The 22,627-nt window shown below is 38.8% G+C and overlaps 1 protein-coding gene across 2 annotated transcripts; it reads left to right on the top strand.

Annotated features, from left to right (window-relative positions):
* The first annotated feature begins 1,325 nt into the window (after positions 1-1,325).
* FECH (ferrochelatase) lies at positions 1,326-21,878 on the top strand. Of its 2 annotated transcripts, none has more exons than XM_072416519.1 (11): positions 1,326-1,467; positions 4,990-5,095; positions 6,113-6,232; positions 7,624-7,772; positions 9,125-9,259; positions 10,424-10,530; positions 11,099-11,197; positions 12,189-12,296; positions 14,868-15,032; positions 17,822-17,881; positions 18,292-21,878. In XM_072416519.1, exons 1-11 carry the CDS (start codon positions 1,404-1,406, stop codon positions 18,424-18,426), a joined length of 1,248 nt encoding a protein of 415 aa, XP_072272620.1. In that variant the 5' UTR covers positions 1,326-1,403; the 3' UTR covers positions 18,427-21,878. The 2 variants fall into 2 exon arrangements, with proteins under 2 accessions (XP_072272620.1, XP_072272621.1); XM_072416520.1 differs by lacking the exon at positions 1,326-1,467 and adding an exon at positions 2,735-2,846.
* The last annotated feature ends 749 nt before the right edge of the window (positions 21,879-22,627 follow it).

Below are 22,627 nucleotides of genomic sequence, written 5' to 3'. Positions count from 1 at the left end.
TGTTCAGCAATTGTTCCTAAAACTGTCACCTGAAATGATCACTAACAATTTATTATTTATTAAGCTTCTGTATAAGGGGAAATTGGGGAAATTTCAGAAACCAGAGTCAAGTACTTATTGCTCCAAGCTGGAAAGGCTGCTAATACAGTAAATAGTACAATAAAGTAAAGAAAGCTGATCTAGTGTCAGATGTAAATATATTTTTTAAAAAATATTATAATAATAAATTTAAGGGATGTGTCATCTTTGTTCAGGTAATATATAGGGTCACCCCCACTTCTAGGATTAAGGTGACAGCTCAAAGGTGACACAGCCATGTAAATCCCAGTGCCTGTAAAGTCCTTTGCTGTGCCTATGACAGAAAAAGCCTCTGGTTAGTTACAGTTATAGCCCTCTAAAGCCCCTGGTTATCCCAGTCATCTGCCCCCATAAAGCCTCTAGTTCCTCAATCATAAAGCCCCTGGTTACCCCAGTCATAAAGCCCCCGGTTGCCCCAGTCATAAAGCCCCTGGTTACCCCAGTCATAAAGCCTCTGATTACCTCATTTATCTGCCCCAATAAAGCCTCTAGTTACCCCAGTCATAGAGCCCCATAAAGCCTCTGATTACCTCAGTTATCTGCACCCATAAAGCCCCTGGTTACCCCAGTCATAGAGCCCCATAAAGCCTCTGGTTATCCTAGCCTTTAGGCCCAATAAAACCTCTAGTTACCCCAGTCATAGAGCCCCAATAAAACCTCTAGTTACCCCCAGTCATTTGCCCCACAAATCCCTGGTTAGGCCCAGTCATAGGGCCCCATAAAGCCTCTTGTTGGCCCCAGTCATAAGATTTTTGTGCTCTCTGATGGGCCCCTGGCCCCTTCTTCCTTATACAATGATGACTCTATTTTCACTTTCTCTGCTTGGCCCATTCCCCAATCTGGACTTGTGTATCTGTCACATATCGGAGTTGTAGGTTTAATTTTAGGGCCATATTTACAGATCACCACATGGATACGGACATAGGAATGTGCAACCCCCATACATATTATATTTTAATGCCTGTGCTGGCACTCATGAACACGTAGAGTTATACTTCAAGGTTTTTTGGGGGGCATCTCTTTATTTCTAACAGGGCTAACAGGTATTGTTTTTATTGCACTTATTGAACAGATATCATAAAACAGGAACAGGTAAGAGATGTTTTTATACATTGTTATATCATATAGGAGGAGGCAAGCAGCCATGTACACAATTCATGAATGACACAGCCAGAAGTGTCACCTCATCACCACACATGCACCAGCCTGCACTCTTCCTATAGGCCGGAGCTGCCACGTGATGTCAGTGTTGTGGGCGGGGCTCCGGCACTCCATGTGAGCGGTGCTTGTGTAACGTGCGGCTGCTCCTTCCTGACACTGAGGGAATGCTGCGACCAGCAAACATGGCTGCCGCCTTCAGAGCCGCTCACCGCCTGCTGCTACCTCACTGTGAGTGCCCTGTACTGCTTCCTGCTCACCCCGCCTGTGTTCACTGACACTGGGCGAATACTGAGTGCACCTTCCTCACTTCACTGCTGTGCTTCATACACTACACAGTGCAACACACAACACTACCCCACACAACATAACACAACACTACCCCACACAACACAACATTACACAACACTACACCACATAACACTACATAACACAACCCTATAACACAGCACAACACAACCTCTCTGCGCTGCCTCCTGTCATTGTTGTGTTGTCACTCTGTGCTCTCTCTTGTGCTATTGGGCTGTCACATTGCGCTCTCTTGTGGTGTTGTCACAATGCACTTTTCTTTCATTGTGGTGTCATGCTATACTCTCTTATTTCATTAAAATGCCACATTGCGCTCTCTTCTGTCCTTGCAGTCTCACGTCACACTGTCTTCTTTCATTGTAATGTCATGCTACTCTAGTTTCTGTCTCTTAGTGTTGTCATACTGTGCACTCTTCTGCCGCTGCAATGCCACACTGCACTCTCTTCTGTTGTCACATTGGCACGCTGCGTTTTCTCTTACCATGCCATGCTGCCCCCTTCTGCCATTACAATGCCCATGCTGCCCTCCTGTCATTCTGATGTCACACTGCATGCTCTTCTTTCATTACAATGCTACCCCGCACTCTCTTTTGTCATTGCCTTGGCACGCTGTGCTTTCTGTAGTATTGTGATGCCATGCTGCGCCCTATCATTGTGGTGTCAATGCTGCACGCTCTTCTTTCATTTCACTTCCACCTTGCACTTTTCTGTCATTGCGTTGTCTCGCTGCACTTTTCTGTCATTGCGTTGTCTCGCTGCACTTTTCTGTCATTGCGTTGTCTCGCTGCACTTTTCTGTCATTGCGTTGTCATGACACGCTCTCTTTTTCATTGCGATGCCTTGTTGCACCTCCTCTCTCATTGCGATGCCACTCTGCACTCTCTTTCTTTTTTCCAGTTGCTCCCACTCTTTACTTTTTCTTTCCAGAAGTGCTTTAAACACTAAAATAAATCATTTGTGTTTTTTTAAAAGTGATTGTTTTATTTTTATGCATCTTGTGTATGGAAATGTATTTGACTTGGTCTCCCTATACACCCTCGCTTAGTGGGAGGGCCAAACAAATGCAGTGTGTGCACATGTGCTGACAAGGAACATGCTAAAAGCATGAGAAAGTAGAGAGGGGAGCTCATCCGTCCGCTGCTGCTCCTTCCTTGGCTGGCTGGGGGTTGGGAAGTGACCAGGCTGTGTTGCTTTTCCTGCACAAAAGTAAAGTCCGGTCACCCGCCTGCCTCTGCTATCTAGTGAGTGCATTGTATTGTAACCCTCAGGACTGATGGACAGACTTAGGAATCTATTGCCAGGTAAAACAAGCCCCTTGTACATACATATATATATGTGTATTTATCTGGAGATCATCTTTATAGTAAATCTGTGGTGAGATACCTGTGGGTGTCAGCGCTGATCTCTTTTAGGAAAAGTGTCAGGACACTGGGTGCTACGCTGACCCACTTCATGCTCACATATACGCAGATCAGAGGAGTCAGAAGGATTCTCCGCATACAGTGAAGTAATGGAAGATGTGGTAAGCAGCCAGGAAGCCGGCATTTTTAAGGGAGCCCTGCAGTGGCGGTCACTAAGCTGACCCGTTCATTGAGCCCATACACACACATAGCATTTATGCAATCCTGGAGACATTATACTTGATTGGAGCATGCAGAATTCTCTCTAAAGGGTGCAGTGTGCTGCATTAGTGTAGAAACCCATGTGGTAATGCAATGCAGTTGGTGAGCTTGGCTCCTATTGATTCTTAATGGCACAACAAACACACCTTACACTGGCACTGTAGCATGTGGTGCTGCGCATTCTAAAGAGAAGCATGCACTCCATTTCTGTGCAGTGTGTTGCTTTGAGCTGTTGTCGAATGCAGCACATAGAATTGTGCGTTGGAATGTATATGTGTTTTGGAAAATGCAGCGCCCAGTAGTAATGGGGACCAATCCTAAATGGAAAATGCACTGGGCTCCTTTTAGGAAAGTTTGACTAGTTGCTTGGTGGCTTTGGGGAAATCTTGCTAGACTGAGGACTTGTGTTTTTAAATCTCTGTACATGAAGGGTACAATATGTTGTAATTTGCAGGTATTGTGTTAAATTGCATTTGCTAACCCATGGAAGGTAGTGATGGGTTGTATGTTTTAAGGGTTTTACTGTGTTTTATTACTGCTCCTGTGACTTCTCAGTGACCTTGAGAGCTTGGGAGAAGCATCCATTGTTCTTGGTATCCCAGATTCTTGGCACAGGCAGCTGATGCTTAATTAGTCACTTACTATAGGTTCTTAGTGTTACATCATGCACATTGTATAACACCTCTTGTGCTCTGCTCTTGCATTCATGCATTGTAGTTCTGCAACTTTAAATGCCAGTATCCCATAACTTTGTTGGCAATGTGTTGTGAAGCTCAGCTGCATGGTTATATGTGCTTGTTATAGGGGTTCAGACTTCTTTCTGGATCAGCAGACCCTATATACCATCAGCACAGACAAGGAGCAGTGTTGCTGGCACTGATTCCCGGCACTTATCTCTACTGCATGGGCTGAGGCCTAGTACACATAAGCAGAGCCGCTGGCAATTTTGCACTTGACTGTCCAATCCAATTGACATTCAATCCAGTACTTCGTCCCAAAACAGCACAGACGTGTGTACAAGAATCTGTACTTCCAATCCCATTCCAAGGAGTTGCAATCAGATATTCTCTTGTTCACAACTTAGGTGATCTCACTTGACATATACCAACAAGTCCGATATATCCATAACTGATCAAACCTTCCCCCCCTATTGTATCCTACACAATTGTTATTTAACAATCATTATTCAATAAATACTGTTATCTTTTTTTTTTTTCATTCTTTATTTTCTTATAATGTCTTTTATTGATCTCTTTTAGCCTCTTTGCAGTCACTGCTTACATTCCAACAAGTGTTTAAAGTGCATTCAGGAGAAGTTTCCTTACAGGACCATGTGTGTGCATTTATTTTTATGGAAAGGCTCACTACCTGTTGTACCACTGTACATACATGAAAACAAGTTCACTTGTATTGTTAATGATCTGGGTTTCTGTAATTAGGAGTCTCCCCTGCATGACATTGCTGAGCCAATCACCAGGCATTGTCACAATCTTCTCCATACCTGAAAGTTCTGGGTATTTTCCTCGCTCTCTGATTGGGGTGGAGTGGGCAAAGTTAAGGTAAGTTTGTTCGGCTGGTGAGGGGATATTAAAACAAATCTGAGGATTTTGTCCTGTATGAGGTAGCTTGGGTTCTCTTTAGGGCCCCATACACCGGGATCTTCTTGCAGTAGTTCATGGAAAGGCTGGGTCTCATATAAAGTATGAACGTATGATAAAATGAATTGCATTTAGAATTATAAAATGAATACTTTCTGGTTATAATTTCCGTTATGTTGCTGAAATTAATAAAAGTAACTTTTTCTTTGCTTTTGTTTGGACAGATATGAAGGCAGAGCCTACAGCTTCTGTAGTGACAACACGATGGAGCTCCGCAGCAGCAGCTGCTGCTGCAACAACCTCGAAGCCTCAAGTTCAGCCTGATAAGAGGTACTTCTCCTTCTGTGCGCCCTGGGTGGGGTGCCTGGAGATGGCAGATTTAGGGTCTCTCTGTGTGATCTCTTCATAGCAGAAACGCTGGACGACTGATCTGTTAATGTCATATTGTGTTATAGCATGTGGCTCCCTCTCTGATAATTAAAAACTCTCCATTTTAATTTATGAGAATAAGCATTGCCCAGTAAATGCATTGTCTTGGATTTTATGCAGGTTCCCATTTCAGGACTGTTCAAAAGTTGGGGTGAGGGGGGGTATTTGGTACTGTAGAGAGCAGTCGGCTTCACCAGTACTATAACTACTACAGTAGTTACTTCTCTCACTGTGCAGTACTGGTTTAAAGGAGTTGGTGTAGTACATCCCTACAATATATGTATATTTTCCATGCTTTATTCCTTTTAAGACCCAAAAATACAGAAAAATACCTGTTGCTCTGCCTGAAAATCACAATGACCCTAAGTTCTCTTGTGGGCTGTGAACACACGGTATTTTTGTGAACTGTGTAATAATCTACTTATTTTTGATAGAACTCGTGAATGGAGTTGAAAATGTGTTAAAAACTCAACCCATTTTTGTTGCCATCAATGTCCTATGTGGAAGATTTTACCTTGTTTCCTGTCCTTTAGACGTAACAGAAAGTGAGGGAAAAGCAATAGAAATCCCCTTTTAGGCAGATGTCCCTAAATCAGGTGTCCCCTTTGAAGATTGTCCCTTTGTTGCTGTTTTGGTGACAACTCAGAATCTTTGCATTTATTTTTTTTCGGCCTCAATGATTGTGGTCACCTGCAAAATAGAGAGTGATAATCTTCCCACAGCAGACAGCCACACAAATCTTCCTCCTTTCTATCCAAATCTTAAATTGATGATTGTTGTTATATAGACACCTGATTTTTGGTGATATTGAGCAACTTGAGTTTCATATCAGAAAACCCGAGATCAGTTTTGAATATACGTGGTTCGATGTTTTAAATGGCGGATTTTTTTTAATGTTTGCTCTACATACCGTTCCAGGAAACCTAAAACTGGGATTCTCATGCTGAACATGGGCGGCCCCGAGACTGTGAATGACGTCCATGATTTCCTTCTCAGGTTGTTTTTGGACAAAGATCTCATGACGCTTCCAGCTCAAAAGTATGTATTAGTGTCAGATGGTTTACCTTTACATTTTATTTACCGCTGTAGAATGAAGATTCTTCTATTCATCATAGCTAAAATGATCATTTATGATCAAGTTGGAAAAAGTAAAAATACCCACAGTGACCCTATTGAGAGATGTTTCTTCACCTGCTCTACACTTATCAAGGACCTGGTGACCCATATAAGGTTGCAACTTTACTTTTCAGAAAGTAGTCAAAATTTTCTAGAATCCTTCCAGCCATCCCCCTGACTTCTCACACATGTCTGGAAAGTTTGAAGTTAGATTACTGATATCTGCTTGCATAAATTCTGGCATCCCTATTGATATCCTTTAGGTTCTGACAGTAACACTAGTTGTATATACAGATACAATTAACATTTATTGAAGTTAGGCTTTTCAATGATTTTGAAAGGTTTATAAAGACCCTGTCGGGTCTCTAGACAAATCAAAAGACCAGTTCTCTGCAAGAGAAGGTTCAATATACTTGCCTCTCACGTGGCCTGTAATTCTTACCTCTGTTCCAGCACCCAGCCTTTGTATGTCTCCTTGGCATTTACATTTTTGAAAGGATCGGATCCCTGTCTTTATCACTGGCCGCTGATTTTGTACATTTCTACAAAAATCAGCAGTGAGGTAGGATGACAGTATCAGCATGGTGTTAAATGCATATGGCATTCCCTGGAATAATAAATGCTGAGGAGACTGATGGAAGCTGAAGTAGTGGAATGAAGGGTAAATAGGAATTACAGCCCACCATGGAGGTACAACACCTTCTCTTGCAGATAAGGCTTGGTACAAATGTCCAATGATTCTCGTCCAATAATTGGCTCAGGGCTGATATCGGAGGAGAATCTTGTGTGTGTACAGGGCTCATCATCCAAATGACTGTCCTGGCGGATCCACGGACGACGAACCATCGTAATGGAAGTGAAGGGGTAGAAAGGGCAGCAGGCTGCTTCTCCATCATTCTCCCCCTCCCCTCTACATAGAGCAGAACGGTGCTGTATGTACATTGCGAAAGATCCTTTCCAACGACAATTATTGCACATGTGAACAGAGCTTAGCTCTCATTTTGATTTGGGTGGAGGACTGCCAGGGGGTTTTTATTCCAGTGAGTGCTATTTATATCTACTCCTCAAGACTATGCCCCTGCAATAAACAATTGTTAGTTTTTGATTTGCATTATCATTAAACTTTGTACCAGTGATGGTGGCACAAGGCAAAGCTTTCATCAGTTTTGATCTTAGCAATTCTGACACATGGACCAGAGCTGTAGATTGGACTAAAATCTGGGTTATGAATATAATGCATTTGATGAAATATTGACTTCGGTTATGTAAAAAAAAATTTCTATTACAATAAATTTAATGTGTTTATTTTTCAGTAAACTTGGGCCTTTTATTGCCAAACGGCGGACGCCAAAAATTCAAGAACAATATCGAAAAATTGGAGGTGGATCTCCTATTAAGAAGTGGACAGACCACCAAGGAGAAGGCATGGTGAAGTTGCTGGATGAACTGTCCCCAGCTACAGGTATTTTTATGGGTTTTTTGTTTTGTTTTTGTTTTTTTTTTTACCCAGTTACATTTCCACTTTTTTTCCCTCTTAAAACTCCATTTCATACTGAAAAAGTGTATGTGCACTTCAAAAATCAAGCTAAAACTGTTTTCAAACATACCCACTACAGCATCCCTGCTGTTTTTGACCATGTACAAAGTCCAGATAAACAAAAATACTATTCATTTTTTTATCTTGTTCATTTTGGATTGGAGCTCTGCTCTAAAGCTTCGTACACACTTCCAATTTTTGTCGTTGGAAAGGATCCTTTTCACGATCCTTTCCAACGACAAGGGAGTGCACGATGCATGAACGGTGCTGTACATACAGCACCGTTCATGCTCTATGGAGAGGGGAGATTTTCGCCCGATAATTGGCCGATGCCGATTATCGGGCGATAAAAATCTGACGTGTGTACGTAGCTTAAGTGTGGTAGAATTTAAGTTTGCATAGAATATATAACAGAGATAATGGGATCCCTGGGTGCAACAAGATCATTCTTTGCCCAGGCACATTTTATTGAGTATATAGAGTCATTGCATCAGCTCTTTGTTTTAATACCATCTTTCTCTCCTTTAGTTAAACTGGAAGGAACTTGTCAATTTATATAAGTGCCACCCATTTTGCATCGATCTGTGCTTTTGAGATAGCAGAGGTTTGGGGCAATGTTTGAAGCTGCGGGAGGAGATATTCTAGCGTTGTCTGGATTGTGGTAGCTGGCTTGTATGTAGTAACAGGGAGGGAGCGTCTGAATACCTCCTGTGATGATAAGATAGCCATTCACAAACTCCCTCTCTAATTCACTTTGATGTTTCTTGCTGATTAGGACTTTCCACACAGTGTATTCTTTGGTCATGACATTTCTGTTACTGTAATCATGAAAGGAGTTGCGTAGGCAAAAGTTTAAAATTATGTTTGTAGGTGGCAGAGGCTTTATCTTATGACCCTGTCTGTGTTTCTACTCATTGCTACCTGTATTTACACTGCTACATGGCTCTCCACACCAATAAGTCACAGTAATTAAATGCCTATGTTGCTACCTTATAACCATTATCTTGTGTATTTATACTTCTAAAATACTATGACACCATAGTCATGTCACTAACTGTATCAATGTAATGTCCCTACTATCAGGCCTATTGGGCTTCAGATGTGGTGGCTGCATTTTTTTTTACCAGGTAATTTTGCCCACCACACCTTAGACCTGATAGTCTGGCTCTGCGGACTTCGTCAGAAATCTTCTGTGGCACTTGTCAGTTTGCTGATTCTTACCTGTTGCCACTTTTTTATTGTCTCTTGTAAAAGATATTGTGTTTATCTTCTAACAGCACCTCATAAATATTACATTGGTTTCCGGTATGTCCATCCGCTAACTGAAGCCGCTATAGAAGAAATGGAGAGAGATGGTGTAGAGAGGGCAATCGCCTTCACACAATATCCTCAGTACAGCTGTTCCACCACCGGTAAGCATTTACCATGCAACTTCACCATGGCTGGGTATATTTCACATACACCTAGTAGCCCTTCATGGCTCTCTATGTGTTTGGGAAATTCAAAACATCTACTAGACTCATTCCCATACGTGGTTACATTTTATTTCATAAATATTATTAAAATCACAAAATGACTTCATATTGACCTTGGCTCCAATATCCTTTACCCTAACTGGTTGCATGTCATACTGTCAATAATGTCAATAATAGGCTGTTTGATTGCCTATTATTATTTTATTGTCTGGTATTTATATTTTGCTGACAATTTATGCAGCAATTTACAAAGTCCATAGTCCTATCACTAACTGTCCCTCAAAAGGGCTCACAATCTAATGTTACTACTTTAGGCATATGTAAATAATGCAGTCTAAGGCCAGTTTTGAGGGAAAACGGGCACTGTCACTGGCTTTAACATTATTAGATAAGTCCACAAAACACCATATTAAAGCACAGCGACTGAAATAATTGTGTTGTGCAGATTATAGTTATATTTACAGGAATTGGTTGATAGTCATTTACACACATTAGGATCCATTCACTAAGCTTTAAAGTAGAGCTACTGACAAAAATAAATGATTAAATTTATTAAAAAAACTGTTATTAGTGCATCTATGCTCTTACATTTTTTTATTAGTCCCCCTGTAAAAACCTTACAATGACCTGTTATCCGGTCAGTATAGTCCATGTAATGCAGCTTCCTGTGAAGGGGTTACAACAATAGTGCACATGTCCTTAATTCAGAACAATGTTGTTGCTGTCATCTAGGTTCTGTCTGTTTATTTACACTAGGATGCTAAAAAATATTGCAGATGAAGTGGCTATCGGTATTGTCACTGCTGACCCACAAGCCCGTAGCGGATCAATCAGCACCTGGCAACACCAAGTTCTGATCACTGCTTTCTAAATTGAAGTTGCCACCACTGTGTTCTGCAGTGTCTGGGGAAGGAGAGGTGTTTGTGAGACACAAAGGAGGATTCGACCAAAGAATCTTTATTTTTGGCCATGTGGTGTAATTTTTAAATCTCGTTGGATACAGTAAATTTTTTTTACTCCTTATCCTCTTATCCAGGGTTGCTATATTTGTGAAATCCTGTGTTCATTTGGTTTCTAATTAAATATCTCATGTGTGGACAGGTAGCAGTTTGAATGCCATTTATCGGTACTATAATTCCAAGGGAGTTAAACCCACAATGAAGTGGAGCGTAATTGACAGATGGCCAACACACCCTCTCCTCATACAGGTAAGTTGTCATCAAAGTTGGTTTAAATGAAAATTTTCTAGCTTAAAGCAGGTCTATTGGGTGGCATTAGGTTTTCTGAAGCACTGAGTATCATAAATAATAGATATATATTAGTGTAGTATTTTTTTGTCTTGAGATCCGGATTTACAAAAAAGCTAATACTTACGTAAAGTAATAGGGTTAGTTTAAATTGGATATAAACTCGGTCACAAATCTGGTCAATACAAACAGATGACATAACAAAAAATCCTTGTGTAAAATCTATAAGACTTTATTATTTATTTCCTATATTGGCCAATAGAAGGTCCCTTTTGGCCTCTAGAGGCAGTGGTGCAAACTTGAGATTTTTATGTTCAGCTGCTTGAATCTCTGGTTCTGAATATTTTGATGTTTATGCTTTCACTACTGAAGGTAACCTTTACATATGTTTTATTCTGTCATTTTATTTGATGTGTATCTAATGTTTAATTGAATGCAGGCACCAACAAGCTTCTTATACTCACATCTGTTTTTGGGGAATATCATTTTTATAGACTCTTAACTCTCTCTGACTTTCTTTGGATTTTAGTGTTTTGCTGACCATATCCAGAAAGAACTGAATATGTTTCCAGAGAACAAGAGAGGAGACGTGGTCATTCTCTTTTCTGCTCATTCCTTGCCAATGTCAGTAAGTACCAACTACTTCCCTTTTCCCCATTGTCATTTGTATGACTTTTTTTATCCATTTTGCCATTTTACATCTGGAATAGAAAATAAACAAGGAACTTTTTAGGACATTTTCTTTGTGTTTATATTCTGATTTACATAATGCAAATGTTTATTAAGAATCTTATATTGCCACCTGAGTGGTAACTATTTCTTTGAACTAAATTTGTAGCAAATTTAAACCCAGTTTGATTAACTGGGTTTAATAATAAATATATGTTGGCTTTTTTACAATAACAAAGGGAAAAAACATACACTTTTCTAAATCTGATTGCATTAGAAGGCTCTAAAACTGGATGCAGATGATGGCTTCCAAGATACATAGTTAGAGCTTTAGGACCCATGCTCCTACATCTTACCCTTACAGCAACTAATTAATAATAAAAAAAAGAAAATCAAATCGCTAAGAGTTTTGTTTTCAGTATCTCTAAAGGTCTTAGAGCAAAACAGTAGGAGCTTATTAGACAAAGTTTACACTGGTAAACTAGTCTTAAATTGGAACCAATTGTCACTTCTTTTACAAGCATTTATTTTTAAAAAGGAAAAAGTGCAAACACCACTGAAAAAGCCTAGTAGCTTTTGCCTGTTACTGCCCCCCAATACGTATTGACTGCCAGAAGGAGTCCTTGAATAGTTAATGCTGCAGTTTTTCACCACCATTGAACTTGCGTTTGCAGTCAGACATTTGATAACATAGCTAAAAATTATATAGGCCACCTTCACAGCCTAGGAAGTATGTGGTGACCCTGGATGTTGCTGAAACAAAGATGGATCCATCCTTCTAGAGAGAAAAGCAAATTACGCTATTGTCAGGAGAGGTATATTGGTTTTTAAGGAGGGGTAATAGAATCATGAAGATGTTCTATGAAGGTGCACACAACTCCCCAATATTTGGAGAGATTGACTATTTTATTTGCCACCTTACACAGTCTGCCTTTCTTTCCTGTTTGCAGGTTGTAAATCGAGGAGATCCTTACCCACAGGAAGTGGGAGCCACAGTACAAAGAGTAATGGAGAAACTTAATTTTTGTAACCCTTACAGGCTAGTCTGGCAATCCAAGGTAGGTCTCATCGCTAAATCTAGAGCAGTTACTGTACCCCACAGTACAGGTTTGGGGAGTTCTTGATTTGTGTCATCATGCTACTTCTGAACTTCAGTTCCTAGCATGTGCTGCAAACGCATGCAAGCCAACAGGAATACATTTCATTAAAATAACCTCCAATAACACAAGATTTCACAGTGCTTGAAATCATCAAGTTAGTCCTACTACATACAAGCAGATCAGCTGTGAATTCTGTACCTGATCATTGATACAAAGTAATCAGAATTTTGGTGTGCACACTTGACTTAAATTCTTTTGTTTGATATTTGCCAAACAAATCAAATTTATATTTACCAACATGTCAAATATATCAATGTTTGATTGAAAACCTAAAAATCTTACAATTGGTTAGCTTCTAATTCTAGATCCAATTGTTTGATTAAAAAATCTATTTCACTATCATCGCCCATTAAAACTGGAACTAAAAGATCACATGTACTTTTATTTTTATTGTTTGCTATACTATTACTACAAGCTAAAATTTTACCAGTGTGACCTCTAAAGCAGAGCAGTTCAGATACATGGAATTGTACTGCAGTTAGTCTCTTATTCAACTTCCTATTTAAGAGAATTCAAGACAACATTATTTCTTGTTTTAGTTCAATAAGGGTATTGTGAAAGGTCTTAGAATTTTGGGAGAAAACATGTACACGTTTGGTACATCCTCCATGCAAATCTTCAGTGGATCATAAACCCAGTACCTAAGCAGCTTATACTGGTGTTTTTGTTTTTTTCTTCTGTATATTAAACAATAGAAACACTTATTGTCTATATGTGGTACTTGTGTTATTGCACATGCTTTGGAGTAAGCATGATTTACAAAGCTGCTCAAATCTCTGAATCTTTAAGGGATTTAAAGCTCACTTACAAAGCATCTGAATGGAAAGTACAAAACCCATACAGCACATTCTATTATTTCTGTATCCTGCAGACCCAGATAAATACAGCAAGGAACGTCTGTGATTTCTAATAAGATATAGAATGAGTTTCTGGGGACTGGGAATAGTATTGTTTCCCAAAAAAGCCAATTGACGCCCCCCTTTTTATATCCATTTGCCAAGCTTTCTTGAGGGGCCCAGGATGGTGTTTTACCATGGCTGATGTACACATGCCTAGCGACCCATTAAAAAAATAGAGAAACAAGGAGCAAAAATAAGCACCTCTAGCAGTGTTCTAGTTTGTCCCAATCTATTACTGTCATGTTTCTGGACAGCTTGGTCTGCATGTAAACATGAAGAAAAATAAAAAAAAACATCATCCAACATCCATAAGGTATCAATACTCTATTGCATCGTTTGAACGATCGAATCTAGCGTGTGTACACTACTGGTGTCTTATATTTTAATGATCGTATTGTTACAGTATGTACAGAATTGTGCAAAATATGATCGTTCAAATATAATTGTACATAATCGTTGATCGGTCGTAATCGTTCGTATTCTAATGATAATTATTGGAAGTGTGTGTACCTAGCTTAACTCTTTCGCAGCCAGCTCTCAAATGTCAGCCACCATGTTACGGAGATATTGCATGTTTGATCATGTAACTGCTCTTTGGGGAAAATGCGGGTATGCTGAATAAAAGTGGGTCAAGGAATGCCCTATGGATAAACGCTGCCACTTTGCCCTTTATAGGCAGGGCAATGGGGTTTCTTCAAGTCAAAATGAAAAAAAAAAAATTATTATAAAGATTCTGCATACAATACAAACATAATAGAAGCTGCAACCTTTCCCTGTTTTGTGCAAAATGAAAACATTTTGTTTGGAGCTGTAATTTTTCAGAGATGTCTAGATTTTTTTTTTTTTTTTTTGGTAACTTTTCATCTGTGATGATATTTATAACAAAAAACAAATCCAGGATTAAATTTAGAACTTTTGGCCAGCAGATGGCCTCCCACACCACCACTGCAAAGGATCGGTCAGTAAATTTATAAGTAATAGGTTTCTTTTATAAGCTGTGTATTTTATTATTTTCAGAAACATGTAAGATACAACTATATAATGTTGGCCTCTTATGTGCCCTTACAGATCCGGAGTTTTTTGATACTGTTGATTTGTTGCAAATTTTATTGGGACAGTCTATGCAAGCTGAAGAACAACTAATTTTGTGATCAGAGACTCTACTAAAATCATTCGTAGTTTGATGAGTGCATTTTTTCTTCACCTAAGCTGAATCAACCTTTTTCAAGCTGTTTTGGCATTCCCATGGAGAGTTGCAGGCTGATAGCAGCATCTATTAATGACTTTAGAAGTGCTCTGAGGTATTGTTAAAAGCAAGCCCATATACAAAAGCCTAAATCTAAATGATGGGCACTAAGAGTGAGACTTTGCTGACGTCCATTTACACCACTGTAATCCATCCAGCAAAGAGCCAAAGCTTCTGCTGAGACTTAATGGCTTTAGGCATATGATCACTTTTATGCCTTGAAGTTTACTCCAAGTTAGTTATTTATATCTTCCATTGTATATTATTTTTGTGTTTATTGAAATGTCTACTTGTCACAGTTGACTAAGATATTGTTTGTTTCAGGTTGGTCCCATGCCCTGGTTGGGACCTCATACTGATGAAACTATTAAAGGCCTCTGCCAGAAAGGAAAGAAGAATATTCTGTTGGTCCCTATTGCCTTTACCAGCGACCACATTGAAACGCTTTATGAGTTGGATATAGAGTATGCCCAACATTTAGCAAAAGAGGTATGATTATCTGAAAAGATACTGGGACAGTAACATGGAAAAAAAAATGTGTATCTTGTTAACTTTCTTTTCCTGCTCAACATTACTTATCCTGGGCCAGGATCATAATCTGCTCCCAGGAAACTTATCAGTCATAAAGACCTTCAAGTAAAGAGAGCACATAGCCACAGCTGACCAGCATAAACTTCCCCCGTTTTAACCAAAATAAAAGTTATATGTGAAATTTGGTTTTATATATTGTTGAGCGGATAGTTTGGAGGATGCGCACACTTTTAACCTCCCTGGCAGTCTGATTAGATCAGTTATTTTGAATGTCAAAGCAGTACATTCTGTTTAAATTTCCCGCCCAGACACGCCCCCCAGCGCACCGTTTACTCACATGTCCCAGTGATCACACCAGGGACGCAAGGCCAGGGGACACAGATGCCTGGCGGACGTTGCCGGAGGACGCTGCAAGCTTGTCGGGATTAGGTATATCCTTTGCAATGCCACCCTAAATGTGGCTCGGGGTTACTGCTTTTGGTACTGAAGATTAACCCCGAGCCACACTCAAGAATACCTCCAGGCAGGTCAAAACACATAGTAGCACGGTAGCTCAGAGGTTTGCTCTCTGGTCTTGGCAGCACTAGGTCCTAGGTTGGAATTTTGGCCAGGATAAAATCTGCATGGTGTTTGCAGGTTCTCACCATGTTTCTGTGGGTTTCCCCTGGGTATTCCAGTTTCCTCCTACATTCCAAAAACATGCAGTTAGGTTAATTGGCTTCCCCCTAAAATTGACCTTAGACTGTATTAAAGACATATGATTGATGTATGGACATTATATTTTGAGCCCTTTGAGGGACAGCTAGTGATATATATGATTATAGCCTTTGTAAAGCACTGCATAATATGTCAGCGCTATATAAATACTGTGTAATAATAATAGGTTTTGCAAACAAAAAGAATTAGGTGTATAGCTTTTCCATTTTACCTTTTGGTGATAGCTGTCAGGGATTGTAAAAACCTATCAGTAATCAGGGAACACCTTTTTAAACACACCTGGAAATGTAAGATCACTAAAAATATCATATAAGCTGTAACAACTTGTTCAAAATCTTTGTCCTTGATATCACTGGCATCATCACAGTGCTTTTACGTCATTATTCTACTGATCACAAGTAATAACTAAGCAATCAAGCCTTTCTTTTGTGTTTGCAGAAAGGGCCTTTATCACTTTGAGATCAGAGAATAATTTGTGATTACTGCTTTGTAAAAGGTTGTAATGATTGCAGATAAAGGCTGCCACAACGCATTGGGGCACTTTTAAAGCTGCAGAGGATACAGTTAAAAACCTATCAATAAATCTTGCACTACCCAATAAATCATTAAATCTTGCACTACATACAGTTGTATGAAAAGGAAAGTACACCCTCTTTCTATTCTAAAGTTTTGCATATCATGACATATTCAAACCTCATCTGGTCCTTAGCAGGTATTTAAACTCCAACCTCCAATGGACACATGACATATCACACCCAGGTGCTACTAATAAAATGCACATGATTAATTGATCATCACCTGGAGCATTTAGGTGTGGGTTAAGCAGGACTCATTTAGCATGTTAAATAACAAATATCTTGACAATTTGCAAAATAAAAAAACTTAATGTCTATGGCTTGTTTGAAAGAGTTGCCAGGAGAAAGCCTCTTCTCGCTAAAAAGAACAGGGCAGCATGATTTAGGTCTGCAAAGCTGCATCTGAACAAACCTTTTGGAACACTTTCCTTTAAATAGAGAAGCCTAAACTAGAAATGTTCAGCCATAATGCACAGCTCCATGTTTGGTGAAAACCAAACACAATATATCCGTACAAATACGTCTTACCAACTATGGTGGAGGGTTGATGGTTTGGGTGTGTTTTGCAGCCACAGGACCTGAGAACCTTGCAGTCATTGAATCAACCATGAACTGTATAACAAAGTATTCTAGAGTCAAATTTGAGGCCATTTGTGTGACCGCTGACATTTGGCTAAAATTGAGTCATGGAACAGGACAATGATCCTGAGCACATTGTCAAATGTACAACAGAATTGTAAAGAAACGCATTAAGGTATTGCAGTCACCAAATCCAGACATCAACCCAATTGAAATAAATTGGTGGGAACCTTAGAATTAAGAGGGTGTTTTATTTTCATGTGGTTTCACAAACCCTCTCTGACTTCCATATTTACTTGGTCATTAGGAAGCAGAAGCTGAATATGTAATAAGTCTTTCCGTACATTTGAATGCATATTGTAAGAAGCTTGCAGTGTACAGTGAAATCGCAGAAAACAATTTCCATAAAAGTGAGAACGCTGTATAACTGTAAGACTGGCATTCAGCTTTTAAAGGTGGTCTTAGAGGTGATCTTAGTAGAGTGAGATTTCTGAGGGTGTCTGTGTCCACAAGGTACAATGGTAAAGCTTTAGCTCCGACCACTAAAGTGATTTTGCGGAAGACTTCCCAACCCAGCTTTTTCAAATGTTTCTATTTTCATATGTGCATTTTAAAATAAAACAAACTTAACAAGGAAAGCCACATGACTTGATCAGTTCTTTAAAACTTTCAAACAACTTCTTTGTTGTCAAAGAGAAATCCCCCGCAGAGTAGCCAAGGTACATCGACAGGGTCTGAAAATTAGCTATACATTTCCTTGCATTGTAACAGCATTTTTACATAATAAATAATCCATTTAATAAGCCTTGTGTTCTGTGCTGTGCAGAACGATCGGCAGGAGCCAGAGTCATTCTTCTCTCTCTTCCTCTGTTTCAGTGCGGAGTTGAGAACATCAGACGATCGGAATCCCTTAATGGAAATCCATTGTTCTCCAAGGTATCAGTATTGTTAAACCAGCTTTAATGCTATTGACTGCAAGCCGGTGATTATTGGTTCTTAGTTCTAACTGCGGCAACAGTGTGAAAAATCCATTCTTTTTAAGTGGGGAGAAGTCTAGCTAGGATAAACATTGTCAGACTTTGCATGGAGACTATACATACCTTGAAGAATTGAAGGAGGCAGCCTGTTGGGTTTAAAGTCACAAGGTTTCCTTTTGTAGAGTCCATCTTCCCAGGGGTGCTGGTGGATTGAGAGATGGAAAACAGCACGGAGGAATCGATCGGGGAAAAAGTTAGACACTTGCCTTAGTTTTGCTTTATGCTTTATCATCGCCAATGTCTTAAAATGTATTTGGTTTTCTTTGGACCAATGTGTTTTTTTTTTTCTTTTTTGTTTTCTTTCTCCAGGCTTTGGCCGATTTAGTCCTTTCACATCTCAAGACCAACGAGACTTGCTCAAAACAATTACCTCTCCGATGTCCGATGTGCGTCAATCCAGTCTGCGAAGCAGCAAAGTCTTTCTTTACAAGTCAGGACTTTTGAGCCAGAACTTGGGTTACACACCTGTGCAAATAGAGACCCAAATTTTGAGTCTGATTTCTTTAATTTAGTTTCCATGGAGCTCCAAGCTACACAACATATGCATTTTTTTTAAAATATACACCTTATGCTTGTCTTATTTCTATGAAGGGTTTTTTTTTTGTTCTGCTTAGGTTTATTATACATGTGTGTTCATGTTAGGAGGATGTGCTCTGTTTAATATTAGGCATACACTATGTGATTTTCATACTTTTAGTCAATACCATGATCGTAAATACAGTTGATTTAAACTTATTCTTGCATATTCAACTTACCATTCAGTTGTATAATATTGAAAACAATAGCTGATTGGTTTTTTCATTATATCCAATTGAAATATAAATTGTGGTACAAAACATGAGTTGGGTTTCAATGTAATAGATAGCCAGTCAAAAAAAAATGTATCCATATTCAGACCAAAAATCAATAGTATATGAAAGTAATCTTAAAAAAATTCAACAAAAATGTTGAATTGTTAAAAGGATACATTGCATAGTGTATGACTAGCTTATTACAGGAGGAATTTTGGAGTTTTTGCCGAAAAAATGCATGTATTCTCTGATTCATTGTCTGAATACTATTTTAGCTTGTACATTTGTTGGTGCTACTAAAATTAGTGGGGCAGATTTATGTTCTACAGTTACCAAGTGAATGTAGGAATGGTTGTTCTTGCAATCGCTTATATTGTATAATTTAGCAGTAGTATTCTATACCTACTGCAGCATTAGGATTATAATGGGTCATCACAGCACTGTGAATATGATACAGACAGGAAGTTTCACCCGGTGTTTCCCCATGTGCTCTTCCCAGCCTTTGGCTGCTATAACAGAACACTGCAGGGTAGCATACTGGTATGAAGATGTCCTATGCGTTTGTTGGCTGTGTTAGGGTCCTGAAGTAAAAGCTGCCTTTTCATACATTTGCCCCAGTGTTAATTATGCTCTTCCATCAAGTGGTAAAACCACTTAAAAAATCTTGCAAAACAAAAATGGTTTCTTTATAGAAAACCTGTGTAAAACAAACTAAACAGTTCAGGAAAAAGAAATTACCATTGCAGTGAGGCTACCCCTGCACAGAAAGGTAAATGTGCATGTATAGGTCAAAGGGAAACAAAAGTAGCATTATACTTACCTTGTCCCTCACGTCTCTGGTAGATACAACACTCCTCTTCCATTCAACCACTACAGTCTCTGGGTGGGCATCTATGATTTTCCCTGAGCAATTGGTCTTGTATTTGGGGGGGGGTGCATCAGTGCCTGTAACTTTAGCCTGTTACAGAAAAGGCTTCAGGGAATAGGTCACATGGTAATGGAACCTGCACGAGTGAGTGAATAATAAGTAAAATAAGTGAAAATCGGTAGTTACATCCTTATAAATGAGAAAGGAGCATTTAACCCTTTTTAGGGGGGTCTAGGGTTAGCCCCACTGTAAAGGAATTTGTATATGTTGAGATCATCTTAAACACTTGAAATGAGGCATCTAGATGCTCTTATAGGGATTTCAGTGTCCTTCCAAACACCCAATATGTATTTGCAAGTTGAAACTTTGTTCAAGTTCTTCCATTCTCCACATCCTGTATTTTGCAGTAGTTTTTCCTAGCTTTCTGCTTGTACCAGTGCCTGCTTTACTATTTTATTATATTTATGCTTTTTGGGCATATCATACAGTAGTCGGTTTAAAAAGAAGTAATATTGTTGGAATCATAGTTGGCTTCAAGCAACATTGTTAGCTGGCCATACTTGCTGGTGATTAACTGAGTTATGTAGACGTTAACTGGCAAATGATAACAAGCAACTTGAGGCTAGATATGTTTAATGCATCCTCCAAAATCTCTCATATTTTAGGCAACTCCTATTCCCTTATCTCATAAAAAAATTTTTGCTGATCTTTGTGTTCATGAGCAGTAAAATAAAGCATACACTTACATTTTAAGTAAAAGACAGCCTTTTCAAAGACTTGCCCTACTTATTAAGCATGTGATGAGCAAGCATTATGCAAAACAAAGAGTTCTGTTTAAAGCTGATTGTAAAGCACAAAGAAATTTAAAATATTTTAGGTGTGCATATGTACAATGTCTCTTAGGCTGGAGACCACCTCTACTGGTAGAGTTTTGGGGGGGTCTAAGAGAGCTTATCAAGTAGGTTCTGTGCTCAGTGGTACAATCATACTGCACTGTTATTATTATTGCAAAGTAAGATTTTATAATGTTACCTCCTTTGCTGTCCTCTAAATGTGGTAGTTACAAATATTATTTACTTACCTGTACTCAGAGGGGAAAAAACATGCTGCTCCTGTCTTCCTTTGAAGGTGCTCAGGTTGAGCCAGTCAGCAGCAGCTTATTCCGGACATGTGTGTATTAAACAATATTTGTTGTACCTAATAGGATAGAGTGTGTTATAAATATACTATTTATAAATAACACATTGTGTTATCCTTCTTTTAAATAAAAACTTCTATGGCATTTACATAAATAAGGGTTACAGTGCTTTCATCCATGCCACCTCACAAATTAGGGGAGATTAACAACTGGCATACCGCTCCTGATGAGGATGGGCATAGTTTTTTTTAATCCTGTATAAACTTGTTGGACATTCTGTTTCATTATGGATAATATGGATAATTCAATCAAACATGAAAAATCCTTGTGTACATTTTCCAATTCAGGTGTTTATTTAAAGAGTACAGATAATGTGCAGAAACCTTATTTGCATTAATCCTTTGCAGTGTTTTTTAGGTAAAATAAAGCTTTTTGCCAGTATTTATAAAGACTATAGAAGGTGTGAGGTAGAGTTGGGATGAGTAGAGATGACCATCCATGGATTTTAGAATCCCCCTTCTGGAATTAAATGTTTCCAGAACATTGAAAAGAGAATTTTACACCCCGCAAGGATGAAAATAAAAAGCTAAGTAGGTGAGCTGTGTCTTCTGGTATACTGCATTGCTGTAGTGCAACCCTCTGTTTTTGTTTATGTTAACGAGTAATTTGTGATTCAACTTAGCTTTGCTCTTTGTAATGCAAAGTTATTTACAAATATTCCCATTAATGTGTAATACAAGAAGAGAGATCAGATCACACAACACAGAAGAATTATTGTATTTTCCCACTGAACATGAGACCCTGTGTCATCTCTGGCCTTGATTACCGACAATTCAGATTTAAGGTTCTGATTTTATCACACTTGTATTAGACGTTTCAGAATTTCACTGCTTACCTGAAACTGCTCTTAATATTGTGCACTGCCTGTCAGGGAGCACAGGGAAGGCTCCTGTCCCAGTGAGGAGCTCAAATCATTTTGCCATTGAACCTACTGTTTAACAATATACAATGCAAGAATTCTGGTTTCTGTTATCATTGTGTCTGTTGAGGAGAATGTGCCATATCAGGGAAAAAGTCCATAAAAATTTTTTTGCACTAACACGTATTTCTGTCTCTGTCCTTTTTCTTTTTCTTGGTGATGTTTGTATTCTCTTTTCAGTTGTAAATTGTATTCAGGGAAGATCAAAGGACTTAGTAATGAGTAGTTTAGGGTCAAAGCCTCATTGCTCTCTCTTTAAATGGGACTTTGGTCTTTGCATAAAGAGTTTCCCACTGCAACCTGAACTTTTTTTGAGAGGACAGATCAGAATGAACTCTAAACTGTGAAAATATTTTAAAGTTGGGAAAGATGGTTTTCTTATGTAGAGTACTAGGTACAAGAATCAAAATAATTGGTCCTAGGATAATAAAATTGTGCAGACTTATTTGAAAGATTTTATTATCTATCTATATTTAGTTTTACTTACACTTGTGGGTGACTTGATGTGTTTTTGTTTAATGACCCTTTTACTACTACACACAGGCAGTTTTTTTTTTCAATATAACCAATATTATTAAAAATTAGATAAAATCTACTTCTGAGCATTCATAACCAACCAATTTCCCTCTTTTTTACCTCGTGAAGGGATTGGACACGTTGCTAAATCTCAATTGAAATTCAAATGTTGTGTTGTGGGTACAATAATAATGCATTCTAACTTAGATTCCCAGTACTTTTTTCATTGTTTCAAACAGTATTTTAAAATATTGTGGTATAATTACATATACAGGTAGTCCCTGACTACCTGTAGGACATCTGACACACGGGACAACTCCTAGATATGAACGGGACTTCCCTGCTCACTCCTG

Source organism: Pyxicephalus adspersus, chromosome 6, assembly GCF_032062135.1.
Source record: "Pyxicephalus adspersus chromosome 6, UCB_Pads_2.0, whole genome shotgun sequence".
NCBI classification, from domain to species: Eukaryota; Metazoa; Chordata; class Amphibia; order Anura; family Pyxicephalidae; genus Pyxicephalus; species Pyxicephalus adspersus.
The sequence above is the reverse complement of the archived record's forward strand: the minus strand, read 5'-3'. Positions and strand labels throughout refer to the sequence as shown.

Coding starts and splice junctions, on each gene's coding strand:
- FECH (XM_072416519.1), top strand. CDS start 1,404: ATGCTGCGACCAGCAAACATGGCTGCCGCCTTCAGAGCCGCTCACCGC. Junction 6,233..7,623: donor ATGACGCTTCCAGCTCAAAA/GTATGTATTAGT, acceptor TTTATTTTTCAG/TAAACTTGGGCCTTTTATTG. Junction 9,260..10,423: donor GTACAGCTGTTCCACCACCG/GTAAGCATTTAC, acceptor ATGTGTGGACAG/GTAGCAGTTTGAATGCCATT.